The following is a 20153-nucleotide window of genomic DNA, read 5'->3' as shown; positions in this document are numbered from 1 at the left end:
GCAAACTACCTGCCCTCCAGGACACCTACACCACCCGATGTCACAGGAAGGCCAAAAAGATCATCAAGGACAACAACCACCCGAGCCACTGCCTGTTCACCCCGCTATCATCCAGAAGGCGAGGTCAGTACAGGTGCATCAAAGCGGGGACCGAGAGACTGAAAAACAGCTTCTATCTCAAGGCCATCAGACTGTTAAACAGCGATCACTAACATTGAGTGGCTGCTGCAAACATACTGACTCATCTCTAGCCACTTTAATAATGAAAAATGTATGTAATATATGTATCACTAGTCACTTTAAACAATGCCACTTTATATAATGTTTACATACCCTACATTACTCATCTCATAAGTATATACTGTACTCTATACCATCTACTGCATCTTGCCTATGCCGTTCGGCCATCGCTCATTCATATATATTTATGTACATATTCTTATTCATTCCTTTACACTTGTGTGTATAAGGTAGTTGTTGTAAAATTGTTAGATTACTTGTTAGATATTACTGCATGGTCGGAACTAGAAGCACAAGCATTTCGCTACACTTGCATTAACATCTGCTAACCATGTGTATGTGACAAATAACATTTTATTTGATGTAGATAGGTAAGTTAGGCTAACTAGCTATCTAGCTGACTTGGGCTAGTAGTTGGTCAACTGGATATTTCTGACAGGTTATAAATAGCTCTGTCAGGGAATGACATAACAAGAAAACTGCCCATGCACTACCATATTTAGAAATTGCATCTTGTAGATTCTACTATTGCAGCAATCAAGAGCAGTAAGTTGAAAGCCTGACTGAGTTCCTAAAAAGATCTTGGGATCCGCGGTCCGTACTGACCCCGTTCTAGTTAGGATCTGGACACTCTTCTTTATTCAAACAGTTGCATAACACAACGCTACACTACGCATCGCAACACAACGCTACACAAAACAACACTACAAATGACTACACAAATTGCCTCAAAGTCATACAATTGGCAATTTGGCCCTCCTGCACATTGTATTAACATAAATAGTCAAAAACAGAAAAAAGCAAAGCCCTGTGCGACAAAATCTATAAATATATATATTTTTACCTGGCGCTTTTCTCCAAAGCGACTTACTTTAAAAAAGATATATATATATATGGGAATCAAACCCACAACGACGCGTCAGGCTCTACCAACTGAGTGTGTGAGTTTGTAATATAGTAAGTACTAAGTAGTGTGTAACTGTCTTCATGCAGGGCTCTCTTGTCTGGTGAGAACACAGCAGGTTGTCACAGCAACCCTGGGAGAAGATGCAGTCTTAAACTGTGAGCTCATGAAACCAAAAGACATGCTGCAAGTCACCTGGCAAAAAGAGACAATATGGCTTCTTACAGCAAACACCACAGCTGATTTGTTAACAAAGATTTTCAGAGGAACGTGGAGTTTGATGACGAGGGACTGCAGAACTGCTCTATCGTCATCAGAGGAGTGTCAAGAGGAGACGAGTCCTGCTACAAGTGTCTGTTTAACACCTATCCATATGGACCTATCAGTGGCAGGACCTGTCTCAAAGTTAATGGTAAAATGTTATTGCATAATGTAATGAGTAGGTGTTGACATCATCAATGAACCTCAACATGTAATTCATTTGATTTCCCACATTAGATACCTGCTTTATGACTCATGTGCTGTTCACTGTGAACTGTGTCTGTTGTTNGACTCATGTGCTGTTCACTGTGAACTGTGTCTGTTGTTGTCCTATAGAGCTGTATGGACCCTCACTCCTCATCACACAAACCAACAACAGTCACATCACTCTGTCCTGTTCTGCTACTGGACGACCTGTTCCTATAGTAACCTGGGACGAAACAGAAATTCTAGAAAATTCTACAATGGCCAGTGTCACCCATCTCAATGGAACTGTCACTGTCACCATAACTTCTACGCTGGCAGCATTCAGTCTACCTGACAACAACATCAGGGTTGGCTGTATGGTGTCACTGTTCTCTGGAGGTGTCACCAAGAACGTATCTATGGTTATTCCAGCTATAAATCAAGCTTCATTTGCTGGTTAGAAATGGTTCAGTACATGCCTACAGTAACAATCAGCATGCTGGTGTCATCCTGAAGTTATGTCTCTGTGTGTTCTGTGCTTGGTGTACCTGAGGTCACTGATGGTGACAGGATTCATCTAATGACCACAACTAATCTCTGATCTACTTTTATCTGTGAATTGTACCATTCTCATCTTGTCATCTTTCACAGGTAATTCAACAGTAATTGTTTCAGTGATGGGTGTTTCATTGCTGTGTGCTGTGGAGCTGCTGTGGCACTGTGCTGCAAACTGAGAAAGAAAATGAGAAGGTAAGTTTTACTATTCAGATGACAAAGAGAAATTACAGTGTCAAACTTACCAAAACAATCTTTAGCCCAAAATCCCAAATCCCACTACATTGAACAGGAAGAACTATCAACAGTCAACCATCAACATGATGACCCTGAAATCCACAGGTCTAATAAGACACACATTCTAATTAACAGTAGGGTTTATGATTTCAAGTAGACAGTGTTCGTACTTACTGTAGGTGAGGAATAGAGTAGAAAACACTGAATTGTTTTGTCACGGGACGACTCTCTCTGGTAGTGGCATGGGACCACACAGAACACATTGCTTTGGAAAAGTCTACCATGGTCAATGTCACCCATCCAATGAACTGTCACAACTACTGCAACAGTGTCCTGTCTACCTTACAAAGACACCAAGGTTAAGTGTGTGGTGCCTTCTGGTGGTGCCACAAGGAGGTTTCTATGGGTGATTCAGTCAGTGATCAAGTCTCATTGATCTGCGGAAAGCGACCATGAGTTTTGGTAAATACAATACATACACATATTCATGAACATGTTTCGCATGTGTTTATACTAGTATGTGTGTGTGTTATTTTTTCTTCGTGGGCTAGCTCAATCTCAAGTCTCCAATATCTGGTCAGTGGTAACTCAGTGAGTTCTTATTGTTTATATTGCCAAGACATAGTCAACGATTACTGTATGTGTTACTAGTTCATACCCTCATTTACTTGCCTTCTATGCTTCTGCCTCTGTGAATCCGATACCATTGTACTCGTCACTTTTCAATATATTTCATCCACAGGTGCAGTGATTGCGTTCATTCATGTCTCTTTAATGTATGAAAATAAATTTACGGAAAGACTTACCCATCCATAAAACCCTCATCTTAGCTGGGTGGATTGAAGATCGGATCTTTACTACAATTATCTCGAGAGAACAGTGACAGTTTTACTATGATCTTGCATTCGTCAAACTTCCATGTGTCTTTTCCCTAAAAGCATTAATGCTGTGTTATGTTGGAATATGTGCTGTACCTTCCAGTGGAATATGTGCTGTACCTTCCAGTGGAATATGTGCTGTACCTTCCAGTGGAATATGTGCTGTACCTTCCAGTGGAATTTGGGATTTGACTGCTTTCAGATTACTTTATCAAAAGTTCTCTTTTTTGATGCACAGAGCCTGATAACTCTGAAATCAGAAGGACTACCGTAACTAGATTCATTATGATTAAATTACTTAAATGTTGTGTATGTGGACAAAATATAATATTTTTACATTTTTGTCTGTTTCAAAAACAATCGATTTGCACATATTCCTTCTGAAGGTTGTGCTGCAAATTCCAACATTTCATCAAACTATGTTTCACAGTGGTTCCAAGGTTCCACAATGACTGTAAGCCCATTGGCAGGTTTTGTATTAAACCGTTATGGTAGACTGTATAGACACAATATTCGCCACAAAGATCTCTGAATTGACCAAATTGAAATGTGACAATTCTTCTTTGTTTTTTCTTAGAAACTACTGAGCATGGTGTTGGTTGAACAGGAGCGGCACTACTTCAAGTCTGAGGCAGAGTTACTGCACAATGTCTGCTCTGGCACTCAGCCTACCTACTTATCTGCATATAAATATGTATCTGTCTGTCTGTCATGCTTTCTATGTCTCTGTCTCTCAGTCTATCAGGCTTTCTCTGTCTGTCTCTGTCTGTACTTTGAGTTTCAAGTTAACATTTCTACAAGTTGAGCATAGGCTTTGACATCAAGCTGGTTTTATAGAAAGTAGACAAACTCAAGATAACATCAGAAGAACCCTCCATATCATGAACAATGTAGACAATGAAAATACAGTGACATTGAAGAGCTCCATTCTGGTTTAGCCTCCACATGGATGAAGCATTTGACTCTGAAACTTGAACTTCCCCTATAGAAAGAATTTAGTTTAGAAAGAATTTGACTTCAACAACGAATCAAGGAGGATCATTCAAACACTTTATTCATAGAAAATACAAGGTTGTTATCCTTTTCGCTTTATCAAGTTACTTTGTGTATAAGAGTCAAATAAAATACTTCAAATGTTTTATCTATTATTACTAAGCGTGTAGGGCAGCTGTAACACAGAGCAACTGACGTGGAAATGTGCTGATCCTGTTAGGTAGGTGTGTGTGTGTGTGTGTGTGTGTGTGAGAGAGAGGGGGTATTTGATCTCCTCTGTGTCGTTACTCTAACTCTGAAAATATTATGAAATGTTATACTGGCACCAGTTTCTGTTTCTCTTGCAGTTTGAGGTGCCTTGGCCTGGTGCAGAGATGATGTCCCCTGGAATGCCTGAGCCCCTCACCACACCTAGTGACGTTGTTTGGACAGGAACTACTACGGCAGGTAGCCTAGCGGTTAGAGCGTTGGGACAGTAACCAAAAGGTCGCTAGTTTGAACTTGAGCAAGGCAGTTAACCCTAATTGCTCCAGGGTCGCCGTTGATAGTGGCAGACCCTGACCGGTGTCTCAGGGGGAGTTGGGATATGAAAAAAAACCAACACATTTCCAATTCAGACATGCTTATAATACAAACTGTGTGAAATAGGACGAATATAAGCACCCACCTAATTATTATTAATCACTACACCTTGGGTCATCTCTGTAAATCAGAGTGATAACACATTTCAAATCTTTTCCATGTTATTTATTTAAATGTTTTTATTTTGTATTTATGTATTTATTAATTGTGGGAGGCGTCACACTTCATCGTCTATTGACGCTTCCAGTTGAGCATGGAAAGCAGCTGCAGTATAGAAAGCTTACATCCAGCAGATTACATGTAACAGATTACATCCAGCAGATTACATGTAACAGATTACATCCAGCAGATTACATGTAACAGATTACATCCAGCAGATTACATGTAACAGATTACATCCAGCAGATTACATGTAACAGATTACATCCAGCAGATTACATGTAACAGATTACATCCAGCAGATTACATGTAACAGATTACATCCAGCAGATTACATGTAACAGATTACATCCAGCAGATTACATGTAACAGATTACATCCAGCAGATTACACCATGTTCTAAAACATTTGCGAGTTCCTGGGGTGGATGAGGTAAGCATGGTATCTAATGTCATGTTGGCTTTCATCCTCTCGTGGTTTTCTGAGGTACTTGGGCTGCGTCTACACATGCACCCCCATTCTGATCCTTTGCCCAATCTAAAGACCAATTAATTTAAAAAAAATATCTGAATTGGGCTGCCTGTGTAAACTCCGCCTTATTGCAGCCCAATTCAGATCTTTTGACAGTTATATGATACCTATCTGTTTTTTTCCCTAATGTCTAAACAGCAAAAAAACACATTGAATCTGATCTTTTGATTTCCTATTTATAACACCTCCATATGTGGAGCAGAATCCTGATACAAATCCCATCCTCCATATGCGACCTCTGTCTGAACGCTCAGATTTTTTTTGTTGGCACGTGACGTTAACATGACCACCACCCCAAAATGTAAAGTAACAGTGACAGCAAATGAGAATTTAATTTGTGTGCTACTTCTGAGTGTGAATACCGAAATCTGATATGGGTCAGAAAAAAAGATTGGATATAGAAAGGAAATCAGATTTGGGGTCTTGTGTAAACACAGTCATATAACTTCAGAGGAAGCACTATTTGCTGCATCTCAGCTGTGATATTTGTAACTTCTGACTGTTCTACAACACACCATACCTCTAGTCAGCTGCTTATCAGAACCTTGAATAGTCAAATCAGATGTGGTAGAACTGGGCTGGAGAAAAAAGCCTGCACAACCATTTTGGCCACCCCTGATTTATATGTACAAAAGTTCCTATGTCTGATGATTTGGCTGTAAATGATGTATTTTTGATAATTCACTTTTGCTGACAGGTACAGTATTTTAGTACTAGGAGTGTCTTCAGTAAACTTTAAAGTAACTTACAAAGTTTATGTTGAAGATTTTTGTATTTTCCAGGAGCTTGCTCGATTGTCTTGTTAAAAGAGATCAGGGAATCATTTTCCAGTTTATCCCATATTGGCTTAAATGGGTTTCTGGTTTTTCGCTTCCCTCTGGAAAATCAGCTGTTAGTATTTCACAGTAATATTGAATAAATACTAATAACTACTTTATTTCTATTTGCATTTGTCATTATTGTGTACTTTTACTTCAGACAGATGACACACCTTATTAACAGCTTTTTACATGTGGAAATGTTGTGTAATGTAAATCAGCTTTTGATGTAAAAACCATGGAAATTAAACACAAAGACAATGTTTTAAATGAGATCAAAATCTGACAAAGACAGGAAATTCTAATGAGTACCACGGTCCACTTCACCCATACACTTCCAAGATTTTCCAGCAGTCAGCTTTTTTTGTACCCATCCTTCGCTTTAAACAGGTGAAGGATCTTAATTTGAGCCAGTTTGCTACAGTATTAACATAATCCTGCAGCAACAGGAAATATGGATTATAATTAATGGACATTTTTTGTAGGGGTTGATACATTTTTCGTTAGGGCAAATCCAGTCTGACATTTTAAAGTGGAAATTACTAACTTTAGAAGCTTTTTTAAACCTAAAATACACACGTTTGCATGTCCTGCTATGCAGGAAATTCACATTCACTTTTCCCTACATAACTTCTATACTTAGGTATTCACATCCACAACATGTTCATCCTATGCACCATATGTATCTTCAACGGTTCTCTAGCCTCCCAGAGACTATGGTACAGTGGTCCCAGACCCCATAGACAATTCCCAGAAATGCTATAGACCGCTACTTCCTATACATATAAAACAACACCCGTGCTCAATAACAACACGTGCTATTATTAGTAGTCCAAGACAACGATGGGAGATGGTGGACGGAACCCTTAGATAATATATAGATCAAAAAACTCAGCTCACACTTCCCTCCACATTCACACTGGAGCTAGTCCCCTGACAGCTCTCATTCACTCAGTACGTTATAGCAAAAATCTTCTCTGTTAATATCCACATTTCTATCAGTTTAATATACAAATTTTAAGCAATCATCTTATTATCCAAATTCTAATCAGCTTAACACCCAAATTTCAATCAAACAGCTTATTATCCAAATTTAAATCAGCTTAACACAACTTTCACATCCACATTCACTTAGTACTATTCCCAAACACACTCGGTAATCTCCCTTATTACCCCATGTGCATCTTCAACGATTCTCCTGTCGTTAAGTCCTATGCATCGTCACTATACATATAGAATAGCACGTAGTGCACATTATGCTATTCTCTACCAGTGGCTGCAGACCACGTCGACACTTCTCTTATAAATGCCTACAGACAGCTGTCAGTGGGGCATGGTACCACTACTTGCCCCCGCTCTAGTTCTCTCTTTAAGACTTGCTCTAGCCTTCTTCCATGTCATATGTATCTTCAACTGTTCCTCTATAGTCGCCATAGTCTCTGCAGTCTCTATAGTCTCTGCAGTATCTATAGTATCTATAGTCTTGTGTATCTATAGTATCTCAGTGTCTATAGTCTCAATAGTCTATGTAGTCCATAATCTACAGTATCTATACTCTCTACAGTACCTAAAGTCTCTCGTATCTATAGTCTCTCAGTGTCTATAGTCTCAGTAGTTTATATAATCATAAATGCTATGGTCTCTACAGTCTTGTGTATAGATGGTCTCTATAGTCTCTATAGTCTTGGTGCTTCCCATACATATAGAATAGCACCTCTTTCCCACCTAACCCAGTCCCCTGACAGCTCTCATTCACTCTTAGTATCAAAATGTCAATCTCTTATTATCCTAATATCCACATTACAACCCTCTTATTATCCCAAATGTAAATCCTTTGTTGAACTCATCTTATGCTTATTATCCAAATTTCAATCTCACTAATATCTTCTTACTCACACAACTCTCACATTCACCTTGTGCTATTACTTAAGGCAAGTGGTACCCTCCTACTCTTCTTCTACGTCTTTATGTTTAGTTTCAGTTTTTTAAATAATTATTATATATATTTTTAATTGCCTTAGTGAAGTCATTCGCCGCCCCTCAATTGTTCGCAGATGATGTGTCTCAACCTGGGCAGCTCACAGTAAGGGTCTGGTCGGTTCCTCGTCCTCTTTTGGTCAGACGGGAACTTCCCTCACGCTTCATAAAATGCGGCACCAGTTTTACTCGCAGACCCCCACTGGAAAGCTAAGCAGGCAGAATCAATTATCCTCTCTGCTCGTCTCCGGTCATGTAAAATTACTTAGAATTGCATGAAATGCGTTTATAGAAAGCTATACATGTTCACCCCTACCCTTGTCCACGGTGTTCTGCAAATCCACAACGTTCTGGCTACTTTGCCATGTAACGCTTACAAAACTAAGAACAGTTTCTAAAACTGCATATCTAAGGCTCTGGTCTGTCCTAGGAGTGAGGGTAAACAGTAGGCATGTTCTCTGCTATCCACTTTATATTTCATAATTTTTGGGGATATAGGGGAGTTTTTTTTTCAAGCATTAAGGGAGGGTCGGGTAAAAATCAATTAAACTGAAAAGAGGGCCATCCATTTCCATTTCAGAGAGATATGATTTTCTCCAGGTATCTCTTATTATAAATACCTTACAGTCCCCAAAAAATATCCACCCAAACTAATGGTGAAAACTGATTCTCACACCATCTCTATCTGATACATGTTGTGTCTACTAGCTCATTCCCACTGAAAACTGCAGAGGGAAGCAGTACCACCCAGTCAACCATCAGGGCAAACCCAAGGTCATCTCAATATCTTTACAGTAGAAGCTAACAAAACACACCAAAACTGACAAGGTGTACACTGATCAGTAAAGTAAAGAGAAGCTAACATTCTATAATGCTCCCTTTCCTCTGCACATTTCACTCACAGTGAGAAACAATAGGATCCAAATCACAGTTACCACTTACTTTATGACATGAGAATTAAGTGATGGAGTGACTTTAATCTTAGCTGGTCTGAGAGAACTGATGAGGCTTTTCTTCTGTATGTAAATGTTGGTGTCTTTTTAAGTTGCTCTGTTGAGAGAAACTCTTCCCACATTCAGAGCAGGAGTAAGGCTTCTCTCCTGTGTGTGTTCTCTGGTGAACTGTTAGCTCAGATGATGTTGTGAAGCGTTTTCCACAGTCAGAGCAGAAGTAAGGCTTTTCTCCTGTGTGTGTTCTCTGGTGAACTGTTAGCTCAGATGATGTTGTGAAGCGTTTTCCACAGTCAGAGCAGGAGTAAGGCTTTTCTCCTGTGTGTATACGTTGATGTTTCTTTAAGCTGCTGTGTTGAGAGAAACTTTGCTCACAGTCAGAGCAGGTGTAAGGCTTCTCTCCTGTATGTATTCGCTGGTGACTATTTAACTCATTCAATTGGGGAAAACTCTTTTCACAGTCTGAGCAGCAATAAGGCTTTTCTCCCGTATGTAAACGTTGGTGTCTTTTTAAGTTACTCTGTTGAGAGAAACTCTTCCCACAGTCAGAGCAGGAGTAAGGATTTTGTCCTGTATGTATACGTTCATGTTTGATTAAGGTATCTAATAGAGAGAAACTCTTCCCACAGTCAGAGCAGAAGTAAGGCTTCTCTCTTGTGTGTGTTCTCTGGTGAACTGTTAGCTCAGATAATGCTGTGAAGCATTTTCCACAGTCAGAGCAAGAGTAAGGCTTCTCTCCTGTGTGCACTCTCTGATGAACGTTCAGATCACTTGATGTTGTGAAGCTCTTCCCACAGTCAGTGCAGGAATACCGATTCTCTCCTGTGTGTATTTTCAGGTGTATTTTTAGCTTTGATAGAATTGGGAAAATCTCCTCACAATGTGGGCAGTGGTGAGACCTCTTAGCTCTGTGATCTTCCTGCTGTTGCTTTCTGGATGTAGAGAATGTCTCAACAGGGTCTCCTGTGTGAACAACATCAGAAAAAAAAGTCAAGTTTGTGTGATATACCCCGAGGGTACAACACATTATGACACCTGCTCTTTCCATGACATAGACGGACCAGGTGAAAGCTGTGATCCCTTATTGATGTCACTTGTTAAATCCAATGTAAAATCATCAGTGTAGATAAATGGGAGGAGACAGGTTAACTGAAATATCACATTTAAATAAGTATTCAGACCCTTTACTCAGTACTTTGTTGAAGCACCTTTGGCAGCGATTACAGCCTCGAGTTTTCTTGGGTATGATGCTACAAGCTTGGCACACCTGTATTTTAGGAGTGTCTCCCATTCTTCTCTGCAGATCCTCTCAAGCTCTGTCAGGTTGGATGGAGAGCGTTGCTGCACAGCTATTTTCAAGTCTCTCCAGAGATGTTCGATCGGGTTCAAGTCCAGGCTCTGGCTGGGCCACTCAAGGACATTCAGGGAATTGTCAAAGACAAGACTTCAATCTTGGTTTCATCAGACCAGAGAATCTTGTTTCGCATGGTCTGAGAGTCTTYGGTGCCTTTTGGCAAACTCCAAGCCGGATTTCATGTGCCTTTTACTGAGAAGTGGCTTTGGTTTTCGCTCTGACATACATTGTCAACTGTGGGACCTTATATAGAAACAAAATGCAWCRMAGCTCAATTTAGAGTCTCAGAGCAAAGGGTCTGAATACTTATGTAAATAAGGTATTTCTGTTTTTATGTTTAATAAATTAGCATAAATGTCTAAAAACCTGTTTTTTTTCCGCATTGTGTTGTGGGTTAATTGTGTGCAGATTGATGAGGATTTTATTATTTAATAAAAAAAATTATCTTTTATTTTTATTTAACCTTTGTTAACTAGGCAAGTCAGTTAATCAAATTCTTATTACAATGAGCCTACACCGGCCAAACCCAGACGAAGCTGGGTCAATTGTGCGCTTGCCCATAGTCCCTATGGGACTCCCAATCACGGCCGGTTGTGATACAGCCTGGATTCGAACTATGGTGTCTGTAGTGACGCCTCAAGCACTGAGATGCAGTGCCTTAGACCTCTGCACCACTCGGGAGCCCAAAAGTCTCATAGCAAAGAATAAGMCTGTAACGTAACAAAATGTGTAAAAAGTCAAGGGGTCTGAATACTTTCTGAATGGACTGTATAGACACATCTTGTGTGTTTTAATCAAATCAACCATATGCACTGAGCTTGTCTGATGGTTTAAGTGCACTGTTTGATGAAATAATTAAGACACACAAATGACTAGAGGGAGTTCGAACGCAATTGATTTGATTATGCCGGGCTGGGCTCAGACTTTTTATTTATTTTTTATAAACAGTGAGTGATTGTGACTAGCACCCGTTGTCTCACTCTCCTCCCTGCTGTACCGACCACCACAGAACATCAACAGTGTTTATCGCGCTGTCCGTGTTGCTAAAGCTGCAACATAATTACACCCATTTCTGACTGAAAAGTTCTGTTACCGAAATCCCTCATTTGTTAAGGAAAAACATTCCCTATTTCCTCAACCCTTGCTCTATTTATGTGACACATGTATGCATCGCATGCACATGACCAATAGGGCCTAACCTATAGCATATCATAATCACATCAATAAATTGGTTATAACAAACTCAGAACACCATAACAGCAAAATAGATGCAGAGGACGTGACAAACTCGAAACAGGAGAATGTTTACTGGTTGCTCAGGAGGTAAAGGGGAAGTCAGATGTGTGGAATAAATGTGACTAGTTGTGGAAAATACTGGAGGTCAAGACAAAGAAGGTAAGGAGCAAATGCTGTGTGCATATTATGTGGGCCAAACAGGTGCTGTTAGATTACAATTAAATTTTTCTGACTGTTTGGAGCAATCTCCGAAATGGAACGGTTTATTTATTGTTTACGCTAATTATTCAAGTGTTGCTTTTTTATTTTATTTTAAAACTAAAATGCTTGATTCCATTTCAAATCATGAAAGACTGGTCTGCTGTGTGATGACATGAACGACCACTGCCTTGCTAAAGAAGCTGAGGGTAAAGGTGATGGACTGGCCAAGCATGTCTCCAGACCTAAACCCTATTGAGCATCTGTGGGGCATCCTCAAACGGAAGGTGGAGGAGTGCAAGGTCTCTAACATCCACCAGCTRCGTGATGTCGTCATGGAGGAGTGGAAGAGGACTCCAGTGGCAACCTGTGAAGCTCTGGTGAACTCCATGCCCAAGAGGGTTAAGGCAGTGCTGGAAAATGATGGTGGCCACACAAAATATTGACACTTTGGGCCCAATTTGGACATTTTCACAGAGGGGGGGACTCACTTTTGTTGCCAGCGGTTTAGACATTAATGGCTGTGTGTTGAGTTATTTTGAGGGGACAGCAATTGTACACTGTTATACAAGCTGTACACTCACTACTTTACATTGTAGCAAAGTGTCATTTCTTCAGTGTTGTCACATGAAAAGATATACTCAAATATTTACAGAAATGTGAGGGGTGTACTCACTTTTATACTGTATATCATTAAACAAAAGTTGCTTAGGGAGAAATTTAAATGTACACCATTGTTACCTGGCGGAAAATGGGGGAGGTGTCACGATCGTCTTGTGAAGAGAGAGAGGACCAAAACGCAGCGTGTGAAAAATAAGACATCTTCTTTTTATTTGAAGAAGAAAAACTAAACCAAACACTTTACAAACTAATAAAACAACAAACGACCGTGAAGCTACAAAACGAAAGTGCACACACAAGCTACTAACGTTTAGACATAGACAATTACCCACAAATACATGATGCCCATGGCTGCCTTAAATATGGCTCCCAATCAGAGACAAATGAAAAACATCTGTCTCTGATTGAGAACCACTCAGGCAACCATAGACATACCTAGACACATTCACTRAACCATAGACATACCTAGAKACATTCACTCAACACAAACCCATACACTACACCCAACACCCCCTTTACCATATAACCACCCAAACTAGACAAAACACAAACATTCCCCATGTCACACCCTGACCTAACTAAAATAATAAAGAAAACAAAGAATACTAAGGCCAGGGCGTGACAGGAGGGTTTAGTATTTTTTTTAAATTAAATTCAGGGGAGGGTCATGTCATTTGTAATCAAATAAATGTCTCATTGCTCAGGGTTTGAGAATTAGTTGCATATTATAATATCTCATGATGCTATCCCTGATTCTCTGCTGGGTCCGCAATATCAAGTTGTTCTGAACGAACAGAGTAGAAACGCAGACAACTAGTAAAAGCACAAACCAACTTTATTCAACCCACTGGATGCTTCAGCTGCAAATACAACATACAAGTCACACAAGCATATATTTATACCTTCCAACTAGGTGGAATCACCACTCACCACTTCCAAGATAAACAATCAGTCTCTGTTCCTCTTAACTATTACATTGTCATGGCCCTGAGTCCAGAGCAGCGTGAGCGGAGAGGTGTGTGAGATAGGACCGTGGTTAGTGTGTTGGGGTGGACCCCTGCTGCTCTCCTCCCAGAGGTTTCTTCTCTTCAACTGTTGTCCTCATCTGGATGTTGAGATCCACCTCTCTCCTAGTTCCACAGACACTAACCTAACTTATCAGGAACTGAGACTAGCCTGTTGCTCTTAACCTCCATCCTTAGAAATATGAATACACAGCAAGAACAAAACATGTCTGGACAGACACCTTCTGTACTCGCCTCACAGTAACTTTGCTATACAAAGTTCAATAAAGTAGTTAGAATCCAACATGATCCATAGCCTATACTTTAGGCAGAGGCTATACCAAGACCATGCACGGAGAAGCACAGTGCAAAGTTATATTTCTAAGAAAATGGACTTCCTTCCCTAGTTTTTGCGCTGCTGGGATGGTGTTATATAAAACTAGGCTACACTGCAATGGATAGGCGTTCCCAATCCAGGGTGCATCACATCCAGCCGTGATTGGAGTCCCATAAGGTGGCGCACAATTGGCCCAGCGTCGTCCGGGTTTGGCCGGAGTAGGCCGTCATTTTAAATAATAATTTGTTCTTAAGTGCCTTGCTCAAGGGCACGTCGACAGATTTTTCACTTTTGGTTTCACTGGCCCAACGCTCTAACCGCTAGGCTACCTGCCACTCTTACATAGATGTGCAGGGCTCAATGATGTTGATGGCTCAATGATGTTGATGGCTGTCGATAGCATGAATCTGTAACAACAACGGTGTATTAGCTAATGCGGCCATTACATCTAGCGCATGCTAGCTAACTCACTTATATAGCAATACCATACATTGCCTCTAGAGCATGCTAGCTAACTCACTTATACAGCAATAACATATATTACATCTAGAGCATGCTAGCTTACTCACTTATAGAGCAATAACATACATTACATTTATAGCATTAAAAAACATTTTTTAAACAATTTAAAAATATATATATATATATAAAATATATATCTAAAAAAGCATGCTAGCTACTCACTCATAGAGCAATAATATATTACATTTATAGCATGCTAGCTAACTCACTTATAAAGCAATAACATACATTACAAATAGAGCATGCTAGCTAACTCACTTATAGAGCAATACCATACATTGCCTCTATAGCATGCTAGCTAACTCACTTATACAGCAATAACATAAATTACATCTAGAGCATGCTAGCTAACTCACTTATACAGCAATACCATACATTGCCTCTATAGCATGCTAGCTAACTCACTTATTCAGAAATAACATACATTACATCTAAAACATGCTAGCTAACTCACTTATACAGCAATAACATAAATTACATCTAGAGCATGCTAGCTAACTCACTTATACAGCAATAACATAAATTACATTTAGAGCATGCTAGCTAACTCACTTATACAGCAATAACATACATTACCTCTAGAGCATGCTATTTAACAGACTTGCCTAGTTAAATAAAAAATAAAAACATGTAATCATGAGCTCCGCCTGCCCTGCTCTTGCTGAGGTAAACCCTTCAGTGCTACCTACAAATGACTGTGCTGTGTACAGTGGCACTTTCTTAAAACGGCATTGTTGGTTAGGGGCTTGTATGTAAGCATTTCACCTGTTGTATTCAGCGCATGTGACAAATAACATTTGATTTGATTTCAGGAGGTGAGGCTGTAAAAATGTTTAAATAATAATGTGTGCGCGAACTAGACCTACTGATGTCCTGTTCAGTTGGAGAGGGAGAACCTGTAGACGAGGACAACTAGAGCTACGACTATAATTGATTTGAATTAAAACAATATGTTTCATTGCATATAATGAAGCTATTTCTTTAGAGTTATTGATCTCCATAAGCCACATTGGAGTAATTTACATTACAGATGGACAACGGATGAGTGCTGAAAATAGACTAATACGCGAAGGTCTAATTCATTTAAACGGTCTTCAAATTAAAATGGCTTTAGGCTACTAACAACAAGAGCTAGGCCTATACCTGTTTGACAGATGAAATTATAGTCTACTATCCATAGATTGTGTCAGCCAGTTCCTTCAAATCACCATTAGGGTTGAATATTTTCCTGGTATTTTACAAATGTCCCATCCCGAAAATAAATCACTTTTCTTCCGGGTAACCCGGTACTTCCCGCCAAAACCAGACATGTCATTCAAAAGCATATACATTTCTTAATTTGATTAGAGCTTTGTGCCGTTATCCAATACATAGCCTATAAAATACAGTGCATTCGGAAAGTATTCAGACCCCTTGAATTTGTCCACATTTTCTTATTTTACAGCCTTATTCTAAAATGGGTTAAATTGTTTTTTTCTTCTTCACACTCATCAATCTACACACAATACCCCATAATGACAAAGCAAAAAAGGTTTTTAGAATTTTTTGAAAATGTACATTTACATAAGTATTCTCACCCTTTACTCAGTACATTGTTGAAGCATCTTTGGCAGCGATTACAGCCTTGAGTCTTCTTGGGTATGACACTACAAGCTTGGCACGCCTGTATTTCGGGAGTTTCTCCCATTCTTCTCTGCAGATCCTCTCAAGCTCTGTCAGGTTCGATGGGGAGCGTTGCTGCACAGATATTTTCAAGTCTCTCTAGAGATGTTTGATTGGGTTCAAGTCCGGGCTCTGGCTGGGCCAATTTTTATTTTATTTTTTTATTTTACCGTTATTTTACCAGGTAAGTTGACTGAGAACACAATTCTCATTTGCAGCAACGACCTGGGAAATAGTTACAGGGGAGAGGAGGGGGAAGAATGAGCCAATGTAACTGGGGATTATTAGGTGACCTTGATGGTTGAGGGCCAGATTTGGGAATTTAGCCAGGACACCGGGGTTAACACCCCTACTCTTACGATAAGTGCCATGGGATCTTTAATGACCTCAGAGAGTCAGGACACCCGTTTAACGTCCCATCTGAAAGACGGCACCCTACACAGAGCAGTGTCCCCAATCACTGCCCTGGGGCATTGGGATCTTTGTTTAGACCAGAGGAAAGAGTGCCTCCTACTGGCCCTCCAACACCACTTCCAGCAGCACCTGGTCTCCCATCCAGGGACTGACCAGGACCAACCCTGCTTAGCTTCAGAAGCAAGCCAGCAGTGGTATGCAATCAAGGACATTCAGAGACTTGCCCCGAAGCCACTCCTGCGTTGTCTTAGCTGTGTGCTTAGGGTTGTTGTCCTGTTGGAAGGTGAACCTTCGCCCCCAGTCTGAGGTCCTGAGCGCTCTGGAGCAGATTTACATCAAGGATCTCTCTGTACTCTCTCTGTGCTCCGTTCATCTTTCCTTCAATCCTGACTAGTCTCTCAGTCCCTGCCGTTGAAAAACATCCCCCACAGCATGATGCTGCCACCACCATGCTTCATCATAGGGAGGTGCCAGATTTCCTCCAGATGTGAAGTTTGGCATTCAGGCCAAAGAGTTCAATCTTGGTTTCATCAGACAAGAGAATATTGTTTCTCATGGTCTGAGAGTCCTTTAGGTGCCTTTTGGCAAACTCCAAGCAAGCTGTCATGTGCCTTTTACTTTGGAGGAGTGGCTTCTGTGATTTGTGGAGTTCTGCTGAGATGGTTGTCCTTCTGGGAGATTCTCCCATCTCCACAGAGGAACTCTGGAGCTCTGTCAGAGTGACCATTGGGTTCTTGGTCACCACCGTGACCTAGGCCCTCCCCTGATTGCTCAGTTTGGCAGGACGGCCAGCTTTAGGAAGAGACGTGGTGGTTCCAAACTTCTTCCATTTCAAAATGATGGCGGCCACTGTGTTCTTGGGGACCTTCAATGCTGCAGACATTTTTTTGGTACCCTTTCCCAGATCTGTACCTCAACACAATCCTGTCTCTGAGCTCTACGGACAATTCCTTCAACCTCATGGCTTGGTTTTTGCTCTGACATGCACGGTCAACTGTGGAACCTTATATAGACCGGTGTGTGCCTTTCCAAATCATGCCCAATCAATTGAATTTAGCACAGGTGGACTACAATCAAGTTGTAGAAACATTTCAAGGATGATCAATGGAAACAGGATGCACATGTGCTCAATTTCGATTCTCACAGCAAAGATTCTGAATACTTATGTAAATAAAGTATCTGTTGTTTATTTGTAAGAAATTTGCAAAAATTTCTAAAAACCTGTTGTTTTCTCTTTGTCATTATGGGGTATTGCGTGTAGATTGATAAAGAAAATGTTTTATTTAATCCATTTTAGAATAAGGCTGTAACATAACAACATGTGGGAAAAGGGAAGTGGTCTGAATACTTCCCGAATGCACTGTAGGCCTGCCTGGTGACATTTGGTGATATCAGATACTTCAGTTGAAACTGGTTCTGTTAAAAAAACATTTTTATAGTTGATAGTAGACTTTAGCACAGTTCCAAACGTAGACTATGCTAAAGCCATTGTACACGAGAGGGCGAGCAAAACAACTTCTTTAGCAGGGTTGTCCTGCTGTTAAAGGTGTCTGTGTTCTTTTGCCCATCTTAATCTTTTATTTTTAATTGGCTAGTCTGAGATATGGCTTTTACTTTGCAACTCTGCCTAGAAGGCCAGCATCCCGGAGTGAGGTTGGAGAACACATGGCAAGGGATCTGAYACCATTCCTCCATACAGAATCTCTCCAGATCCTTCAGATTCCGAGGCCCACACTTGTGGATTCTCCTCATCAGCTCATCCCACAGGTTTTCTATGGGGTTCAGGTCAGGGGACTGGGATGGCCATGGCAAAACCTTGATTCTTTGTTCAGTGAACCATTTTTTTGTGTTGATTTTGAGGTGTGCTTTGGATCATTGTCCTGCTGGAAAATCCAACCACGGCCCAGTTTAAGCTTCCTAGCAGAGGCAGTCAGGTTTAGATGATACCATGTACCATGATACCATGTATCCTAACAAGTTGTCCAGGGCCTTTGTAAGAAAAACAGCCCCACAACATCAAAGATCCATCACCATACTTCACAGTGGGGATGAGGTACTTTCTGCATGGCTATCTTTCTGTCTACACCAAACCCACCTCTGGTGTTTGTTTCCAAAAAGCTCTATTACGTTCTCATCTGACCATAGAACCCGGTCCCATTGAAAGTTCCAGTAACGTTTGGCAAACTGTAGGCGCTTGAGTTTATTGTTTGATGACAGCAAAGGCGTTTTTATGGCAACCCTCCCAAACAACTTGTGGTTATGTAGGTGGCGTCTGATCGTAGTTTTGGAGACTTTCTGACCCCAAGACCCAACTAACATCTGCAATTCTCCAGCTGTGATCCTTGGAGATTTTTTGGCCACTCAAACCATCCTCCTCACTGTGCGTGGGGTCAATATAGACACACGTCCTCTTCCAGGCCCATTGTTAACATCTCCAGTAACTTTAAACTTCTTAATTATTGCCCTGATAGTGGAAATGGGCATTTTCAACCGTTGAGCTATTTTCTTACAGCCATTTCCTGATTTGTGCAGCTCAACAACCTTTTGTCACACATCATTACTGTATTCTCTGGTCTTTGCCATAGTGATGGATGGCTATCGGAACGTGGCCTGTGTGTCACCATATATTTACACCCCAGTGAAACAGGAAATCATGGCTTACCACTTAAGTGTTCCTAATCGCTCAGGTGAACTTAAGAACGTAAAATATGAATGGGAATATACTTCAGTTAGATTTTACTCATAATAATTTCTAGGGGTGCCAATAATTGTGGCACACATGTTTTGAAGAAAAACATTTATTTCACATGTATTTTTTTCAATCATTTTACTTTAATTAAAGGTTAGATTTTTGTAAATATTTTGAATGAAACACCAAGAGGATAAACAGCAAAGAAATTTTTTTCACAGCCCGTTTTGCTCATATTTACCAAGGGTCCCAATATTAGTGGAGGGACCTGTATGTTCACCCCTACCCTTGTCCACGGTGTTCTGTGAATCCTTTGCCATGTAACACTTACAAAACAAAGAACAGTTTCTAAAACTGCATATCTAAGGCTCTGGTCTGACCTATGAGTGAGGGTAAACAGTAGTCATGTTCTCTACAATCCACTTCATATTTAAATTATTATTTTGGGTATAGGGGAGGAACTTTTTTTTTTTTCAAGTGTTCAGGGAGGGTCGGTTAAAAATATATTTAACTGAAGGGAGGGTCATGCATTTCCATTTCAGAGAGATATGATTTTCTCCAGGTATCCCTTATTATAAATACCTTACAGTCCCCCTTAGTAGTCAAAAAAAATATATCCACCCAAACGAAAGGTGAAAACTGATCCTCACATCATCTCTATCTGATACATGTTGTGTCTACTAACTCATTCCCACAGAAAACTGCAGTACCACCCAGTCAACCATCAGACTCCGTTGTTTCAACAAGAGAAACCGCAGAGGGTAGTCCACCCTAAGGACAAATCCAAGGTCATCTCAATATCTTTACAGTAGAAGCTAACAAAACACACCAAAACTGACAAGGTG

The 20153-nt window shown here is 40.4% G+C and overlaps 2 protein-coding genes across 2 annotated transcripts in view; one reads left to right on the top strand and one right to left on the bottom strand.

Moving 5' to 3' along the window:
* LOC112076582 (OX-2 membrane glycoprotein-like) overlaps positions 1-6463 on the top strand; it is a 14230-nt gene extending 7767 nt beyond the window's left edge. The window contains 4 exon segments of the mRNA XM_024143316.2: positions 1234-1347; positions 1350-1556; positions 1742-2341; positions 3839-6463. Coding sequence (XP_023999084.1) covers positions 1234-1347; positions 1350-1556; positions 1742-2052 — 632 coding nt within the window. The 3' untranslated portion in view covers positions 2053-2341; positions 3839-6463.
* The window catches only part of LOC112076583 (zinc finger protein 79-like), a 22850-nt gene continuing 8169 nt past the window's right edge, over positions 5473-20153 (bottom strand). Inside the window, exon 2 of the mRNA XM_024143317.2 lies at positions 5473-10234. Coding sequence (XP_023999085.1) covers positions 9303-10234 — 932 coding nt within the window. The 3' untranslated portion in view covers positions 5473-9302. The remainder of the gene's footprint in view (positions 10235-20153) is intronic.

This window comes from Salvelinus sp. IW2-2015, unplaced genomic scaffold, assembly GCF_002910315.2.
Source record: "Salvelinus sp. IW2-2015 unplaced genomic scaffold, ASM291031v2 Un_scaffold3858, whole genome shotgun sequence".
NCBI classification, from domain to species: domain Eukaryota; kingdom Metazoa; phylum Chordata; class Actinopteri; order Salmoniformes; family Salmonidae; genus Salvelinus; species Salvelinus sp. IW2-2015.
This window is presented reverse-complemented; position numbering and strand designations above follow the sequence as displayed.